Here is a 19,234-nt window from a genome sequence, read left to right as displayed (position 1 = left end):
TCTTTGCCTCAGTTGGCATAACTACACACTATCCCCAAAATATATTAAGTTGAAAACTTATTTCTGAAACACAGACCAAGTTCGACGGCAATCTTAGTAAATTAAATTCACGAGTAAATTCTGGCTGGCAATGGAAATTAGAACAATTTGTTTGGAATGCTTTATAGTCACACCCCAGCACATCCGTGCAAAATGACGGCGCACAAATTAGCGGATGCCATGACTAGACACATGGAGCTCACACACGGCACAGCTCAGCAGACGCATGTGGCAGCTCCGTCAACCACAACAGAGAGCTCTCCACGGTCTGTGGCAGAGGAGCTGTCATCCAGGAGGCGGGATTGATCCACGGTGACTGCGTCGAGTTGTCTAGTCGGTCGGCATCCGCAGAGATTGATTGGACATTAAATTTCGTATTCTGTCTACAAATTAAGGTACAGCTAGGGCTGACCTCCTTGGCAAGTCACGAAGTTTATATGAAAATTCGTTCCTGTTAGCTGCTTTAGTTTAAAGTCTATTCTCAAGAACTTATTGTAATAGAATCTGAAAACAAATATGTTAAACTAAAACAATACTCTCAGTTAAGAAGCTTAATATTTTTGTATGCTATATCGGTAAACCAAGCAAATGAAACTTCATAAATAAAGCCAAAAACGTTGGCTACTTAGCACCACCCATTTTACGTGAGTTTAAGTGCTCCCATTGAAGAGGAGAAGAGGGGGCAGAAACTTCAAGAGGGCCAAGTCAAAATTTTGAAATTAATGTAAAGCGTGTCATGCCTGGCCTAAATACTCCCCTCGATTCCCGGACTCGCTTCCCGACGCAACATAAATCGATATCTCTCGACATTTGGCTGCGCGGGGTAAACACTTTCTTGGGGGTACCCAGAGCACCATTTTGTGGCATGGAATTATGGCCGGAAATTGCCTTAAAGTGTCAATCAGTGTAAACGTTCTTAATAGGTATTTATTTTTGCCATTTTAATTACCCCGCCCCGCTGCTTAACGCCTTTCTGCCCACCTTTCGCCGTTGGACAAACAACGAACCGATGGAAACGACTGATGATGATGGCTTAATTACTTTCTCGAGAAAAAGAACTCATTTCCGAGGGAATTTAGTCCATGTAAAAGTATGTATGTATATTGGGTGTGTTTATTAAAGATATACCGTTTAGCTATTTATAATCGATTTAAAAAACTGATTAGTTGACAAGGTAATGTGATTAATGCGTGATATTTTTGATTTCTGCTGCATGATTTGGTTTGCCTTTGGGTTATATTTATTATTAATAGGTTTAGGAAGAACTTTCCCAGCGATGGAACTTTAAGCCTGACTGCGACTATTTATTTTCTCAAAAAATAAAGATTTTTTGTTTTGTCAACTTGCTGACACCTTTGGAATTTCTATACTGGTAAGGAAGGACATAAATACTGTGGTGTCAAGATACAAATAAATTGCTGATATTAACCAAGTCTGAAGACACAAGGTCTCTTGTATACAATTTGCTCTTGCCAAAAACTAGTTTAGTATTCATTTGATAAGTTATTATAGTTTAGAGAGGTTTCAGTAAACCAGAACCCACTGTATTTGGCTGCGATTGGGGGATTATCGAGTGCGTGCTGGTTTTAGTTAACGAATTCAACATTTTCCATTGAATGGTAAAGTGGCAAGTGGCACCAAGGCCCAGAGCAACTGTTAGCACAGACTAGCTTCGGTAATCGCACACCGGAGAGTTCCGGAACTGAACCTGGTAGATGAGGGTCAATCAGGTGGAGGGGGCTTTGGGTGACTCCAACTCACCTCCAAATGTGTTTCCATTCAACGCATGGATACGTGATTCTGTTTTAGCCTCGATTCGAGACAGCTTCTGTTAGTTGTTTACTACAATTTCCCTCAAATTTGCAGTTAAGTTTATTATTCTAGAGTTTGTGGGAAATATATTTTATTTGATTTTTTGACTGGAAACCAGGTTTTTGTTTGTTACATTTGATACAATATTATTGCACAGCACATTGTATTATTATAATTGTGATTGTCACCTTAACACTTCCCCCTAAAATAATTACATTTACAAAATACTCGTATGTTACTTCGCGTGCCTTCCCTTAAGATAACTAAATAAATTGAGGGTACACTAATAAAATTTGTATTACTTAAATATTGACGTACAAAATGAAGCACTTAATGTTTGCCACAGGCATTCCCACTCGATCGGCTTTGCCGGATATTAACTGCCTTTTTCCGTCTGGAATCGATCATGTGGCATACCACCTCCGACAGCTTTCGAAATGCAAGTAAGCCGGCTGTGCCGATCGAGAGGTCCAGATGCCGGAAGCGATCGATGTTGCAGGTACAGCCATCGAACAAAAAGAACCACGTGGACTCTGATCCGTGATCGGAGTCGGGAGAGTGATTGAAGACTACGTAGTTGCCCCACGGCGTCATCGTGAGCACCCTGTTGGCCACCTTGAAAGCGGAGCCCAGCAGCCGATTCAGGCTCTCCACGGTTCCACTCTCGGACCCAGCGACGGCCAGGAGCTGTGGCTCCCGATTGTAGCCCGGATACCGAGTCAGGGAGTCCCTACTTTTCAAGGGATTGCACCGGCCTGCTTTGCGGAGCTCTGAATTTGATTTCTGGAGAGGAGCTTGATCTGCTTGGCGGCCAGTTTCTGATGGAACAGTTTTCGGATTGGATTTTTCAATGTATTGCGTAAGGATGTCTCCAATGCTTGTCTGCGGGGATATAGTTTTTGGCTTGGTTATGGATTTGTCCTCCGGAAATGAGTATCCTTCACTAGGCATTGAAACCCCGATGCAGGCATCCCTTTGCGAGATCAAATTTGAGGCTGTCACTTTGGTGCCTAATCGTATAATAGTTGTATCCTTTAAACACCAGTTGTCCTTAGATTCCTTGGCGAAATCGGATCTTCCTTTGGAAGTGGCAGCAGATTTTGCTAACGCCTTAGCGCCACCTGTTTGCCTCTTCGAATCAGTTTCATATTTTGTATTTGGTTTTCTGGTTAATTCCACAGGTTTTTTAGCCGATCGACTATGAGATCTGTGCTTTGACTCTTCAACTGGGACCACCGATTGTTTCATTTCCTTAAATATTTCTTTTAGTTTCTTATCAAGCCTCTGATTCTCAATTTTATGAGTTTTATTGCTTTTCTTTTTGATTTTCAGACTCTTGGTTATGGATTTGGAAACTTCCTGCGTGGGGATAGGGGCTTTCTGGGATAGGCAGGTGCAAGAACGTAGGGGGGTTCCCAGTATCTCATTCTCTGCTGCTCCTGCACACTGTCGCTCCCCCAAAATTTGAAATTCCTGAAGGTCAATTTCACAGTCTATGTCTGAATCATCCTCCATTTCGCATTCACAGTCGCTGATCTCTGCCAGACAATAGTCCTGCACAACCGCTCCTAGCTGGTCGCTGAACAAAATGGGTTCATTTATAGACTCCACATCACAGGTATCCATATCCTCGGGTGAAGGAGACGGAACAACATCCTGGGGGCACTCGGCGATATTACGTATACGCACCGCATGCAGAGAGTAGGCCGATTGCCCGTTCGATTGCTGGAGCAATTGGTGGAACACACTGAGCATGGTCAGCCGGTCGCGGAACATGCGAAGCGTGGCCCACTTGGCGTCCTTGCACTGGTCCTCCTCCACGTGGGTGCCGACGATGGTGTGTCGATAGGGATCGAGAAGGTAGTAAAAGTCATTTTTGATCCACATTGCGTACATCTGATTGTTTATCTGGAACACCACGTTGCCGAACCCCTCGAGGGCCTCCCTGATATTAACCTCGAAATCCATGCTAACGATGTCGAGGCATTTCCAATAACCCAATCTCACACCGGGCATTAGCTCGAGTTCCACGACGAACTGTCCCAGTCTCACTTGGGTGGGAAACGTGTCCAGGTTAATGGGTCGCAGCTCCTCCAAGCAATCGGACCAGCCGCTGGAGAACAGCTCCACGCCGTAGCAAATCAAACGATCCAGCATATTGGTATCCCAGTTTGCCGGGTGATCGATTTTGCTGGCCAGGATTGAGCCCACGGCCACCATTAGGCTGCTGCGATTCTTCACCGTCCCACCCTGGCCGAGAGAGAGGTGGAGATTGGCCTTCAGGTACGCATAGCTCTTGCTCACCACCTTGAATTCCACAGACCGATAGCTGGAGTCGCGCATAAAAATCCGCCCATCTGGGGTCCTTAGACGCACCAGCACCAGTTCGCGAATGGTAAAGGCATCCGTGGGCGTAATCCCACTCAGATGGCTGGCCAGGTAAACCACATTGTCGACGGTCTTCAGGCACACTAGCATGGCTACGCCATTGTCCTTGTCCCACCGCAGATCATCCCTCCGTCTGCCCTTGACGTCCAGCACAAAGAACGCCTTTCTGCGCCGCCATATGAGCAGGTGACCCACCCGGGTGAGAAGTAAGCAATAGCGTCTGGACTTGAAGAAGGCCTGGAGAACGCACTTCAAATTCTTGATTATGTGCGGCCTGGTCGCCATACCAAGATAACGAGACTCCAGAGCCATCGTGAAGGTGTGTCCTTCAAGAATAAAATTCCTTTTGATGCGCATCTCCGCTTTGGTATAAATCCCGGTCCCGAACAATTGATTTCTCCCCAGATCATCATCGCTCGGCTGACTCGTTTCCGAACTGCAACGGAATAGTTCCATACCCTGCTGCAGCAACATGTCGATCTTCTCCGCAGTCCAGTCAACCTCCGGCAGGACATAGATCAAGGCGAAGGCTTTCAAGTAGGTGGCGAAATTTATAGCTGTTGCCTCCGCCTCCCGCATGGGATTCGCTATGGTCGCATTCGAGCAGACCAGGCCCACGGGACTGCCGAGGCAATCGGCCTTCATTGCAGAGCGACGTGGAACCTTCTCACAGAATCGCCAGTGGTCGCAGCTGAGTCCCTCCAAAGGAGCTGTGCTCTTTACTCGCCGACACCTGGGAGCAGAGAGATCAGTTAGGCAATCCCACAGTCGCCAGGTTGTATCTTTACACCCTACGTGTTGCTCCCTTGGCCTCTGGAGAACCGGGAACCGCAGCTCGACGTAGCGGCCAAACGGTGGAGACCATGTTGGGTGAACGACATCCTCGACTTAAGCTTCCGGCAGTCTGGACTTAGGCTCAGAACTAAATAAATAATATTTATATGGATTTTGTATATTTTAGGATTTACTGAAATTTAAAGTGAGTATTGTAGAAAAGAATTATAGGTGCCTAATTGAAATTATCAACATTATATGTCATGTTGAAATATATCAAAATAAATATGTTTTCCTCTAGCAGGGTCTTTCCAGTTTCGGTGACAATAATAAGAGTGTTTACATCTCTGGTAATAGCGATAGTAATTTCCTTTCGACCTTAAATGTATCACCTGACGTAGGCAATATATCTGGATAACCAGGAAGATGCTCACTTCGATTATATCCAATGATAATGCATAATTAAAGTTCTAAAGAATATAAGTCTACATTGAAAGGAATTAGGCAATGATGAAAAAGGAAAAGAGTGGGTCCTCTACTGGGGTAAGACTTAATCATGAAAATTATATCATGTATATAATGCAATAGAAGGATTCAGGCCTTGGTTTAGAACCAGCTTTGCTATCAGTTCATTTATTTGCAAATAAATTAATTACAAAATAATATAATACAAGTTTACGCTCTATGTTGGGCTCACCAAAAGTTGGATTAGCAATAATGGTTGGAGTTGTCTATATATTTACGTTATGCTTGTGAGATTCATATAAGTAAAGCAATCAGTTTCCAGATACAAGGGGCAGCGCATCCTCTTAAACGAGCTGGGTTCAATCCACTCGGATCTATATGTAGCCGCTGCGATAAGGAGGCTGCGACGCAAAAATAGCTTTCGTTATGGGCAGCTTTGCATACGACCAGTTAGTATAAAAGCCGACGTTCCCAGATCTACAGGTTGAGGTGACAGCAGTATCAGAAAGCAGTAACTAAAAATGGCCAAGCTGACAGTGATCCTTTTCCTATTCGCCCTGTGCGCCGTAAGTTGGTGTCCGATGTCCTGGAGCAGGATGCTGTGCGCTTGAAGAGGACTCATTGTATATTCTAACTTCGCTTTCAGGTGGCCCTATCCTCTCGCATCGCTCGTGAAGATTCAAAAGAGATTCTGGATAAAACAAATATATTGTGGAACAAAGTAATGCATGAGGCACAGGTAAATTAGATAAAAACTTTTAAAAGTATATTACAAACAAATCATTTGATTTGCAATTATCCTTAGAGAAAGAAGCTAAGCAAATGGTTGAAAGCTAAGCAGAAGTATACCTGAATTATTTAAAAATTAATTCATAATTATAATAATAATAATTAATTAAATAAATTAATATAATTTTAAACTCTCATCAGCTCGGATTCAATTTAAAATGCTGAAATATCATATTAAGCCCATTGAAATCAATTTGAGTTCACTCATTTCTAGAGTGTTTAATACAATAATACACTCATACAAATATTTTTCTATAGGAGCACAAGTGCAAATATAATTTCCAATTGGTTCTAACATACCTGGCATAAACTGACGGTTGCCTATAAGTTTTAATTCTCTACTTCTTATAGTTACTTACCCCTAAATTAACTAAATGTTTTCCTTAATTTATATAATAATAATGCTTCAATTTCAGGTGGATATGTCGCACACAACTAAAGAGATAGATGATGATGAATTAAAAAAAATTAAACGCCAATTTGGTGATCAATTAACTGACTTTGCGGTAACCTTTGTCGATAAATACTTTAAAAATTATATTACAAACGAATCATTTAATTTGCAGAAACCCATGAAAAAACGGATAAAAGAAGGATCCCAAGCTAACTGACACTTTATAAATAAATACACAAAAACTATGAAACATCTTTCTATATATTAACATTTGGTTTAAGAAAATTGTTTTACCTATAAGAATACTCTGATTATACGGAAATTTAGTAGCTCTTTAAATGAAATTTATAATTTAAAAAAATGTGTAAGCAATAAGGGAGAATATGTATTAGAATTATTCAATATGCAATATTTCAAACCTTGCCACCTACAGCACACTAAGCCCACGGAATTGTGCCTATGGTATAAACGAGGGAAATAAATTATATTTATCAATGGAACTCATAAATAATATTTATATACGCCTGTGACAGGGGATGGGCCATTCGCACACCTTGCTGACGTTGATTTTTGTGCCTGGGTGTCTGTCTGCCTGCCAGTATCCTGCCTATCCTGTATACCTGCTCCTTGCGGTTTTGGGGAGATGTGTCGTCGACGTCGAGCAAAGCCCACAAAGCATCAATCAAAAGAATTAAATACAATTATAATTGTCTGTCACCGTATCGAGATGAAAAGCCAGCCGCAAAGGATTTTCCAAGGCACGATAACTTTTTCCGGCGTGCAACTCACATACAAAATTTTACTGGCTGGGAAGTTTGTATATGTATATCACTCATACGCAGTGTGGCTCCATTAAAATTTAGTAACTAAGTTATATAGATAAATAATATATGAACCTGTAAACAATATCAGTTTATGACTTTATACGTTATGGTCTGTCCTGTTTTTTAAGTATTTCTAGGTTTCAAATTGATTCAAAAACAAAATATAACTCATACGCAGTGTATCTCATATGTTAAATATTAACTTACTCAGTTTTACACATTGATCAAGTATAAGTGTTTATAACGAATATTAGTCTATGACTTTATCTGTAAAGCTTTTCGAAGTTTTCTAGTTTAGATTACAAGTAAAAATATTACTCATACGCAGTGTAGATCATATATAAAATATGAAGTACTCAGTGTTATATATATAGACAAAATAGGAACTTGTAATCAATATCTATTTATGACTTTATCTGAAAGAATAATCCCAGTTTTTTCTGTTATTTTGAATTTTTATATTGATTTCGAGTGAAAATATAACTCATACGCAGTGTAGATCATATGGTGGACTATATGTGTAACGACGATTTTAAAACTATGACCAGTAATAAATTATGTGCAGTAAGTAACTATGATCAGTAATTAACTATAATCAGTAAATATCTATGACCAGTAAGTTTCTATGACCAATAAGTATGTAAAGGGAGCCATTGAAATAAGGAAATAAATTAGAATATAAAGTCTAGACCTAGGTCTGATACCACCAATAGCTTCTTCATACTTAATATAAATGTAATGGTTAAGACTTACCGCAGTAGAGGACACGTGGCTCTTTCGAAATTGCTTCCCAGTGCAGTGTCCAAGAATGGTGACTTCATCCGAGTTAGCTTCATCCTGGTCATCCAGATGTATTGCATTGGCCACGTCATATTTTTGGGATCGAAAGGTAATCACAATCACTATCACTGCAGATGTTAACACTAGGTACCCCTAGGACAGACTGAGGCGCGCGCGACCTCAGCGCCTCTATTTATAGTCCCCGAGAAGAGAAGAGAAAGTGAGTGTGAGAGCGCGGGAGAGACGGAGTTGCCTCTAGAGATATACATAGAGCGATAGACAACGAGAGAGAGGGGGAGAGGCAGAGAGAAACAGCGAGCAGATATTTAATTTAACTATGAGCAGAGCAGTAACTCTGATCAGTAACTTTAGCATGATCAGTAATTTTAGCATTACTTTATTTATTTTTTTAACATAAAAATATATAATTTATATTTAATTATTTTGTAGTGATCGAGTTTCAATTTGCAAGGGTATACAAGCCTCGGCGTGCCGAAGTTAGCTTCCTTTCTTGTTTTTAAATAATTATTATTATTATTTATTATTTAAATAATATTCACATCTATCATTTAAGGACCATCCATTAAATCCTGTAAAGCCAACTTCAGACTTCAAGCGATAGTAAATAATTGCCAAAACGACTTTAGATTTCTGTTCAAATCACATTTGTCACTTGGTAGTTTCTTGTGAACCGAAGAGCTTGATTCTCCCTTATCCAGATGTCCCGGTAGATCTTACCCAGAGCATGGGGGTGACTGTTAATTTTTCCATTTGGCCACCTACCCACAAGCCGCAGCTAGAGGAGCTGTGGGAAATGCCAAAAGTAAAATGGAAATTTGAATGGTTCCAGTAAAGGTGCAGTTTTCGTTATATGACCACTCCCCCCTTGAGAAAGTTCCATTCTATTTTTTTCTGGCATTCCTTTTAAGTGAATTGAATTGAGAACAAACCGGAGAATGTCTGTGCGCACTTAGGCACAGAGATGACGACCGCAGGGCCTGAGCAACGTACGGGCAAAATGTTTAATTTCCGGATGCACAGACCGTTGAATTTAAAGGAGCCGGCGCCCCCCGAAATGTATGCAAGCAGGAATATCATGCAGATGCTTCCGGCACTTGGCAACATGCAAAAGGTCAGCGTGGGGAGTGTGTAACCCAGGGGTCATGGCTTGGACAAAGGATGTCTGCCGAAAGGGAAGCGCAATTTCCGGTCTCTGCGCCTCTTTTTGCCCCCAATGGGGATTCTAAAAAAAAACTTTTTTTTATACTCCATCAGATCCCCTTGATTATGTACATAAACACTGTTAATTGTTTTATTGTTTCCAGGTCGACTAAGAGACTCAGGCGTAGTAGCATCCCATGAGGTCCTTGGGCAAGCAGCGCAGGATATCGAAACCATTCTCGGTCATCTTGAGTGCCGATGCCCGGGCGCCATACTCCAGAGCATCCCGTAGCTTCATCTTCACCTTCTCCAGGGCATAGATCGTGGCCGCCGAGAAGGTGTCGTTCACAGCGACCGAATCCACGATGCGACTCGGTATCTGAGGGCCAACTTTGAAGAAGGTATCATCCGCCATCAGGCAGCTGGCGCCCTCCGAGTAGTTGCTATAGATGACAACGGGTTTATCAGGTGGCGTTGCTTTGCACCGTTCCTCAGAGTCCTCCGCGGGTTCATCGGGCAGCAAATAGGGCATCTTTCGCGGCTGAGTCTTCTGCCACTTGGACCTCGCATCGTTTATGGCATCCCTGGCCGCACAGACAACCTCGCGTCCGTTCATGAACGAGTAGGCGTCCTTCGTGGCCCTCCGGATGAAAACATAGTCCACAAAACTGGCCATGAGCATGGTCGCCGGTCGCAAGTTGTCCACGTCGGCAGAGGTGACGATTCTCAGGTTTGGACAACGCTGGTTAAAGTCACGCACTGCCATCATCATTCGCTGAGTCTCGGCAGGATTGCGGCCCTCGAAGTGGATCCACGAGTACTTCTGGTAGTCCACAGCGCCCACGAATTGCTGGTACGTGATCTCCTGGTGGACGTTGGAGAACTCCAAGATGGTGCGTATGTCCGCATCCCGCCGCATAATGACGCTCCGATGGGCCGGATAGTGACTTGTCATCGGGCAGTGGGATATGTCAATGCCCTGCGAAAGTAATCCATTTAGCAGGCTTTCGAATGCCCGAACACTGCTCAGAACGCCCAGGAATTCACAATCCAGGCCTAATCGGCGCCACACGGTACAGATATTGGTCGCCGAACCGCCTCGCCGCCACTGGCCGTCCTTGGTGCGTTGCTTCTGGCCAGGAGTGAGTGGAAGATCCACTATGGTGATCATGTCCAGCGTGCAGCAGCCGACGGCGAGCACATGCCGCTTGGGTGGAGGCGGCGGTGGTGACGGCTCCCGTGGAAGGCGGTATACCTTTTTCACGGTTATGAACTCCCTTACAATCTGTTTTTTCATTTCCGGTTACCTCTAAATTTTGTCTGACTCCAAAAAAAAAAGTCTGATTACAATTTCAAATGATTTGCTTTAATTTTTATTTTAAAATTTAAATATTATTTGTTTACTTTAAGTTGAATGTCTCGTTGCATTGAGGTTGGTGCTGGTCAAGTCCTCCCATACTTCCTGGCCCATTAAACTGGGCCAAGAGTATGCACATTCGAAGGGGACCAGCGTCGAGGGCCACTCGGTGACAAAGTTTGAACGGTAATTAGACATGAACAATTGAGCCGAGCAATGGGCAAACAATAAACACTTAATGCATTGGCACGAGTTTAATGACACTTCGCATCGGTGGCGATGACTCCTCTCCAGCAGCTCCAACAACAAGAACAATTGCAAAATCAAACAAAGCCAGCGCCAGTCTACATGGAAGCCTTCCTCTCCTCCTACTCCGCCTCCTCCTCCACTTCCCAGGGACCCGGACAAATTGGGCCAAAGGAGAGCAAATAAAGGGATAGAAGGATGTTGTGGGATGGTCACAGCGTGACAACACTTTGAGAAAAAGTTCTCTATTAGTAATTTAAATTCTTCTTTGAACATGCATAATTTTTGGGCTTTTTTCAAACTTTAATTTAATGTCTGAAAATGTCCTTTTAAATTAGTTTAATCGAGTTTAAAGAGTATTACTATTTTCTAACAGTGAATGAAGGCTTGTGTGACCGAGCATGTTGAATCGAACGCCGGCCACAAGGTGTCTACATAACAATTTATAATGGTCGACTGGCTGTCCAGGACCAGGACCACAGGCAACAAACCAACATCCAAATGGCGGGCAAAAAAAAATAAAGAAAGTGGCGAGAAAAATACTGGATAATAGCGCCAGACGGCTGCAGTGCCATTTCTCAAGCTCAAGCACCGGACCGAACCGAATGACCCACCGACTGAGTCGGACGTCAAGTTGGCGACAGGACACTGGACCCGGGACTCGGGACTCGGGACACTTGGCCACTCACTCACCCTCCTCGGGGCCTGCTTGGGTGGTTCACGGTCTGCCAGGTGGCCAGGTGAGTGACCAGTTGTTTACATGCCGCACTCACACCGGAAACTCAACTTGGTCGGTGGTATGCAGGGCACTGAGTTCACTTTGGAAACGTATCAGTTCCGAATTGACCGAAAAGGCAATCGATACGATATGGCTGCAGTTGAAATCAAATTTACATTTAATTTAGAGCGTCAGAGAAAAGTGGGTTTTCTTTACTTGAGTGAGCTTTAGTTAGTTGGGTGAATAAATAACTTGGGACAGGTTCTTATTTAAAGAGATTAGGTACTTCTTATTATTATCAATTTATGTAGGTATAGTTTAAAGTGTTTTTAAACTACTAAGTTGCATGTTTGAGCTTAAATCAGAAAATAAGCTTACTCTGGAAAGCCGAGCTTGCATTTTGATCATTCCACTTATTGGAAGTGGTTAGCTCCTCTCTCTTGTCTCCACTCCCCACTCTCCTCTCTCTCTCTCTCTTTCAAGCCTTGACATCGCCGCCTTCCATTATCGCAGAGCGAACGCTCCCTCTGGCCATTGGAAATCAGTTCCCACAATGTCGCCAGGCGAAGCAGAGGTAGGTGGGGAAGAAAAAGCGAAAACGAAAATGTTTCTACGCAAGCTGATCGGGAAGAAAAGTCAAGTGATGAGGAAAAAATCCTCTGTTTTAATAAAATAACTATTAACCGCGCAGTGAAAAGTGTTAGTTTAACGGAAGCCACAAATATCCGCCACTAATTCTCCGTTAGGATTCCCAGCATCAACCTATACAAATGGGTGAGTGAAACAAAACTACTTTTTATTTCAATTCTCTTTTATCTAAAATCCTCATCTTTCTGCTTTCGCAATCGCATTCATTCTTTTCTTGCCTTTGAAGCCATTAGAGGCTTTGTTGTTGTTTCTCGCCCTAGAAAGTGGAACCTAAGAGCGAGAGAGCCTCTCACACTTAGAATACGATCCAATTAAATGTCAATTTTAACATTTTGGGGAGTTGGAAACCTAGCTTTGTTTACCTTTGTTTGCGTCGCAATTTGTACATTTGTGAGTTCATTTTGTCCGAGTATATTTTAGCGGAATTATAAATTAAAAGAAGGGAGGCTTATTTCGGGAAAGTAAACTTTCTTTACCCTTGCAGTGGAAATAGATTTTAACTCAGTCAAAAATTAATTCATTTCCAAACGGAAAGCTTTCCCATGCCAGTCTGCGCAGCTGTGCCGTAGTTGGTTTACTATATTATTTTTAATTCAATTCCCTTTAATTCTTTTTGGGAGTTACCTAAAGATAATAACCCTAAGTACTGGTAATTTGATTGGAAATTGAATATTGAAAAGCAGTCGAGCATAAATACACACACATCTCGTTGTGGTGAACACACATTAATAATCCGAGCGAAAGTTGGGTGGCTAGTGAAGGAGGTGAAGTCATCGCCATCGCTGAAATTTATTATGCGATGCTATTGATATTTTAAATAAATGTTCCGTGACAGGGATGGAAAAGAGATGCGACTGAATTGATGCTGTAGCCGCATGTTGTCACAGTCGATGGCGATGTGTGTGTGTGTGAGTGTTTTTTTTTTTGGGTTTGCTACGGGAATTGAACTATTTTTTCCTGACATCGTTATTGTCGCTGTGCACCTGCCAACTGACCTTGTTTTCTTTATTTGTTTCTCCACCACCCCCTCCCCGCCCCATATGAGAAATGCAATTGAGAAAAACCGACAACATCGAATCCATTTTTTATGAAGACAAAATGGTTTTCTAGTCGCATCTGGTTGGCTTAAGCACCGCTTTCAAGCCATTGTTTTCGGGTAATTGAGTAATCCCAAGGTAGATATGGTAATATTTTGTTTAATTTATTGGAAAATGAGCTAAAACTTTAAACATAACAAAGCAATAGCAAACCCAAAACTAAAGAATTTGGCATAAAGTTTTACTAAAGATTTTTATGGAAAATGATTGATCTTAATAACCAATTAATATCCACAACTGAACTTAATTCAAAGAAATAATTACTGAATGGTAATTATTTCTGCTTCTTTTGGTATTATTTTATATAGTAAATACCACCTCAACATGTTTTCTTTGGCAGAACAAGCAGGTTTCATTAAAATCTGTGCAAATGTTGTCGTTCCATTTTATTTCGGATGTCTCACATTGTTCACCAGGACACCGGTTCGCCTTTAATCTCATCCGCGACGAAAAGTCCATCAAGTGTTGTACTTAAGTGGGCCAAATCCCCTTTAAGAATCCTCCTCGAGCACTTTTGTGGGGCAGCCGCTTAAAGTGTTTCCCGGCGCGGAATACGTGGATGGGTTGATGGGTGCCTCTGCCTCTGCCTGGCGGCGTGGCATTCACAAAGAGGACCAAGGCGGGACCCGGAGCAGCCCGGAGCACCGGTGTTCTTGGTGCTCCCTGCTCCCAGCTTGGGGCTCATTATTTCCCCGAGTAATATGCTAAAATGACGCGAACACACACTGGCGGGGCGGCAGACGTCTGGCTGTCGTTAAAGCGCCGGGCTGGGAAATGTTTTTAATTGAAAAGAACTTGCGAGGCGTGCCTGCACACGGAAAACGGGCGGAAAAGGAGTTTGGGAAAGCGGGGTAGCGGAAGGGGTGGAAAAACTCGGCTAGGGTTAACACTGCACCGTGTCGACACTTTGGAACAGGCGGGCCCAGATGCGTCAGGAGCGCCAGGTGGGTTCTTACCCGACAGGACCTGTCATGCTGGTGAAATTGTTTTTAAAGCCTGAAACCCAACCTGGAAACACGGCTAATTTCCATTTGTTCTGCTTCAGGTTACTGCCATTCATTCGCTAAAACTAATATTTGTGGAATCACTTTGGTTTTGGACTTTACCAAGTCTCCGCAGTCTCCCTTTATCTACTTTCTTTTGGTGTAGTATCTACGATATATTGGATACATCTTCCCTCTTTAGATATATGTATTTTATAGCCTCGCGTTGCGCTTTTTATGCGTGCCATTCTGGGTGACACATCAATCAGACGGAGGAGTTGGGAGCTGGGAATAAATTCTGTCACTGGCTGCTCCGCGGCATATAAAACAAGTCCGGAATTTAGCACGTAAAATATTGCACTTTGCTGGACGAAGCTTCAGCAAGTGTTTTTCTGCAAACTATCGCAAAAATGCAGTTGCATTTAATGTTAGAAAAACAGAAAAGAAATAGGAATAATTAAAAGGTAAATCAAGAAAAGTTGACACTGATGTCCAGGAATATGAATAATAGTACTTCAACTCAGAATAAAATATATAAGTAATCGCTTTTATAAAGTCTACATGCTCTGGAAATTGTAATTGTCTAGAATTCTTTAATACTTGAAATGTAGTCCAATATTTAATTATTTATTTTTGAAAAACTCTTTCGAAACCAAAGGGTTTTATTTATTAAATTGCTACTATGGGTATATATCCTTATAATGGTTGAATAACTAGTTTTTCTAGCACCCACTGTATCAGGGAAAACCCCCTTTTTTTGCATGCACAGAATTATAAACCCATTTACACATTTCCATTCGGGAAACGCCATGCAGTTGCGGATGCTTGAAGTGGTGACCTCCGGAAGAGCTTTGGAATTCAATGGTATTCGTTCACTCTTCTCAGAATTTTGCAGTTTTTTCAGGGCCCTTGCCACGCAAATTGCGTATTTTTATGACTACCATTATGATGTCTAAATATAACTAACGCAGTCTCCGCAGCATCCATGCAGCATCCGTGCAGCATCCGTGCAGTATCCGTACAGTATCCGTACAGTATCCGGGGCAAGCAGCCTGACTAACTGCCAGCCATAACACTTCTATCGCGGAATTACGACATTTATCATAATGCCCGCCAAGTGTGTCGGCGTTGGTACATATATAAATTGTATATAAAGAAGAGGCTTGACTTGCAAATAATAATCCACTTGGTGGCTGCCTGCCTGCATCCTTTTTGTACCGCAAGTGCTCTCCTCGGATTCCCCGTCAAATGCAAGGATAATCAGCAGAAAAATAAGAAATATAATTTATTAATTCGCGCTGGGGTAGACTGTAAAGAAGTGGCTTTATTGAGCATACTAACCTTTGTTTAATATTTTCCATGGTAGCGAGATTAAAGCAGTTTACTTACAGCACTTTCTTGGGCAAAATAAAGGAGAGGAAGTTTAGTTTAAATAAAATTTACTGGGATAGTACTGCTTTAAAGATAGATCCTTCATCACATTATGACCTTTTCTATGTTGGCGCATAATTTTGATTATGAAATTTAAATCATTTTCAACTTAAAATAATATTAAATAGACAGTTGGAAACTTTTGTTCAAAGTCAATTAGTTATTGTCCTTTCAATGGCATTACTCAACCCAGATGATGGTCCTTCATTTATCAAGTTGCATCCTTGGCCCTGCTCGATATCTCGGCCTGGTTGCAACAGATGCCGCAAAACTTTTTAATGGTTAAATAAGCGATACTGTCCAGAGCAGTGCAGTTGGCTTAAATGTCACTATGGCAACTGAGATTTTGGTGGCAGATTGGGTTCAAAATGACATTTGTTTGGCTGATTAAGCGATATATATCCTACTTTTACTTACCAATCCAGAATGACAAATGAAACAGGAGTAGGTTTTGTAGCTTACTTTACAAATACTTTTAATATTTATTGTTCAAGCGTGTAAATAAAGCTTTTTTGCACTTTACTCTTTGTTTTTATGTTTTTGTTTTGTCTGTTATTCCTTTGTAAATAAATTGCAATTTGATATAGTTGCAATATATGTATATATAACATTCAAGTTCAACTTCTAAGTACCACTTATGTACATATGTATTACGCATATACTCTTCGAAGAACATTAGATATTTGCACACGAATGTATGTATCTCTCCTCGTTCTGGAATAATATTAATATTATGGCTTTATGCCATTACGACTCTAAAATGCGATCTCAGCTCTACGCAGCCCTAGTTAATTTATTCATACATAAAAATACAGTTAACACTTTGTATTTGTATTGCGGTTTTGTGTATATTTATATCATAATAATCCCCAGAAGTACAATATACCAATATATATATAAATATAATCCCTATATATACGGTGTGTATCTCTCTATATATGTAATTTAGAACTTATGTCACGCTTTCCCTTTTATCTAATATGTACAGATTCCATCTTCCCATTTCACGAAATGCCTTTCGCAGGAAGAACAGTAGCTCCACGCCTTACCTTACTAACCAATATATATTTTATGGGATCGATACTCGGTGATCCCTTATATATATGGAGTGTTTGTGTAAAGGATGTATAAAGTTCCAGACACGAGAGAAGATAACTATATCTTAGTACCTCAAAAGACAAGATAAGAGTCTAATAAGAATGTTAAGAGCTACTTGTGAGTTTACAAAAAACAAAGAAAAGGAAACATGAAATGTATCACCCATAACAGTATACTTTATCAGAAATTTCCCATATTTCAGTATTGTGTTAAACTATGTGTTTCGTTACTAATATTTGTGGAAGAAGACTACTGCATACTTAATATTGGTTCCTAGGGCTAACATAATTTTTATTATATATACACATGTCGACCGAAAATCGGCTAATACTCTATTTTGGTATACAAACGTTGTACGTAACATTGAGTTAATAACTAATTTATCTGATTAACGAACAATGTGGGGAAACTAAAACTTTTTAAAACCAAAGGTCTAAATAAAATTTGCATTAATTTGCTGGGTTATTTTAGGCCCATAAACCAATAGTTCTTTAATTGTTATGATAACATTTTTGAAGATTTGCGTGTTCTATAGTCAATGGATAGTCAGTTAGATAAATATTGTATTTATTTATTTGTTTTCTCTTCATTTCGACCATAACATTTGAATTATCTACTTATGGAAAGTAACGACGACTTATATCAATATATAGTAGTATGTGGGCAACACTTTTATAAAGCTTGTGATCTCAATCTAAGTATGTTTCGGTATTTATATGGCATTCGGACTATGCGTATATTCTATGGTAACAAGATTTAGCTCTACGTTTAGTTTGGTTAAACTATTTTATATTATTTTATTTGTCTTCATATCGTTTATGGGAAGAATAAAACTGGCGACTTTTGCCGATCTATGTTCGCCGGGGGATCGGGTACTTGGGATTATTGGTTAGTTTTAGTTTTATGGAATGTAGATAAGTTCAATATCAGCTTTGGACCCAAAAGTGCGATATTCACATTACAAAAGTTCGTCCCACACTCGAAATGAATTAGATCTTTAGCTTAGATTTTAGAAAATCGCCTTCAGTTTTAAGTACTTGGTTATATAACTTGGGTAAAATTAATGATTTCTCCAAAGTTTTGAAATTAACAGCTTTTCAAGGTTTCTTATAGTTTGGATTATGATAATTTTTGTGTGACCGAGTAAATTAAATCTTTTGTATTTTGTTTTGTGCAATTGTTTGTCATTTGTACTTTTAATTTATATAAATAAATTAAGGAAAATTTATGAACCACAAATAATAATAATAACATATTTACAATAAATAGTTTAAATATAAAACATTTCTACAAAGACAATGTATCATGTTTAAGCCTTAAGTGAAGCCTGTCTTTGAGTCACTTTTCTTTAAAGTTCATATAGAATCCAAAAATTAAGAATGTCTTGAACATTTTCACCATTTAAATTAACTGGAATATTTATTTAGTTTTATAAAAATAACATAATCCGTAAAAACCTTTCGAAATCAAAAGCGATTTTCTAAATTTAAGCTCTTTTTCTATTGAGTGATTGGAAAATGTGCTCGGTGGCCAGCTCTAGTTGCTACTGGTATATAGTTTGTGACGGATCTATTGTTAAGTACATTTTGCGGTTGTAAGCTTCTGGGACTGCGCCTGGGGACTCCACATCCACATCCACGTCCACGTCCACGTCCAAATCAGACATCCGTTTCGGTGCTCGACTGGGTGTGGTGGCTGTTGGAGGTGGGCAGCGGCGCCTGGTGGGATAGCTGCTTGTGCAGCTGTGGCGGTGGACTAGGTCCTGGCCCACCCTCGCTGGGCACCAGAAGCGGTAGGGATTTCTGCATGCAGATTACGTTGCCCGGCGACTGATGCTGCGATCGAGGGCTGGGCGGTGTGGGCGTGGCCGGGATCTGATGCCAGTTAATACTGTTCTGGGATGTGACATTCCTGGTCTTGCGCAACGGCGGATTCTTGGTCGAGGTGGAGAAGGCCATGCCACGGCGCAGCGGCACTCTGCGGAACCACGGGAGCGGGGGAGGACACGGAGGACACGCATTAGCAACCATGTTTAGTCGGTTTAGTAGATGGTGAGGCAAGGCGAGACAAGGCGAGGCGCGGCGATAGAGCGATGTGGCGGAGTAGGGGGATGTGGGTTATGGCGAAGAGTTCAGGATCGACCGATGTGGAGAGACGGCGAGACAAAGACACAGGAGACACGGGTTACATACACATACACACACAGTCAGACACAGTGGGCACTGGAGGG

The 19,234-nt window shown here is 41.3% G+C and overlaps 3 protein-coding genes across 17 annotated transcripts in view; all 3 read right to left on the bottom strand.

Moving 5' to 3' along the window:
• Nucleotides 1–2,123: 2,123 nt before the first annotated feature.
• On the bottom strand, nt 2,124–5,279 carry LOC110178557 (uncharacterized). 2 transcript variants are annotated; one of them, XM_020945727.2, is made up of 2 exons: nt 5,035–5,279; nt 2,124–4,972 (listed from the first exon to the last, which is right to left on the bottom strand). In XM_020945727.2, the coding sequence occupies exons 1-2, from the start codon at nt 5,118–5,120 to the stop codon at nt 2,182–2,184; spliced, it is 2,877 nt and encodes a 958-aa protein (XP_020801386.2). In that variant the 5' UTR covers nt 5,121–5,279; the 3' UTR covers nt 2,124–2,181. The 2 variants fall into 2 exon arrangements, with proteins under 2 accessions (XP_020801386.2, XP_020801387.2); XM_020945728.2 differs by having other exon boundaries at nt 5,028–5,273.
• Nucleotides 5,280–9,550: 4,271 nt separating this feature from the next.
• On the bottom strand, nt 9,551–11,073 carry LOC110178560 (ketohexokinase). Its single transcript, XM_020945732.2, has one exon. It carries the CDS (start codon nt 10,721–10,723, stop codon nt 9,605–9,607), a length of 1,119 nt encoding a protein of 372 aa, XP_020801391.2. The 5' UTR covers nt 10,724–11,073; the 3' UTR covers nt 9,551–9,604.
• A 5,282-nt stretch (nt 11,074–16,355) lies between these two features.
• The window catches only part of LOC110178548 (uncharacterized), a 58,592-nt gene continuing 55,713 nt past the window's right edge, over nt 16,356–19,234 (bottom strand). For all 14 annotated transcript variants that reach the window (XM_086834287.1, XM_086834293.1, XM_020945713.2 and 11 more), the window contains one exon: nt 16,356–18,981. In XM_086834287.1, the coding sequence (XP_086690413.1) occupies nt 18,663–18,981 (319 nt within the window). In that variant the 3' untranslated portion in view covers nt 16,356–18,662. The remainder of the gene's footprint in view (nt 18,982–19,234) is intronic.

The sequence above is a fragment of the Drosophila serrata genome, unplaced genomic scaffold (genome assembly GCF_035046125.1).
Source record: "Drosophila serrata isolate PLE 108 unplaced genomic scaffold, ASM3504612v1 contig_272, whole genome shotgun sequence".
NCBI lineage: Eukaryota > Metazoa > Arthropoda > Insecta > Diptera > Drosophilidae > Drosophila > Drosophila serrata.
This window is presented reverse-complemented; position numbering and strand designations above follow the sequence as displayed.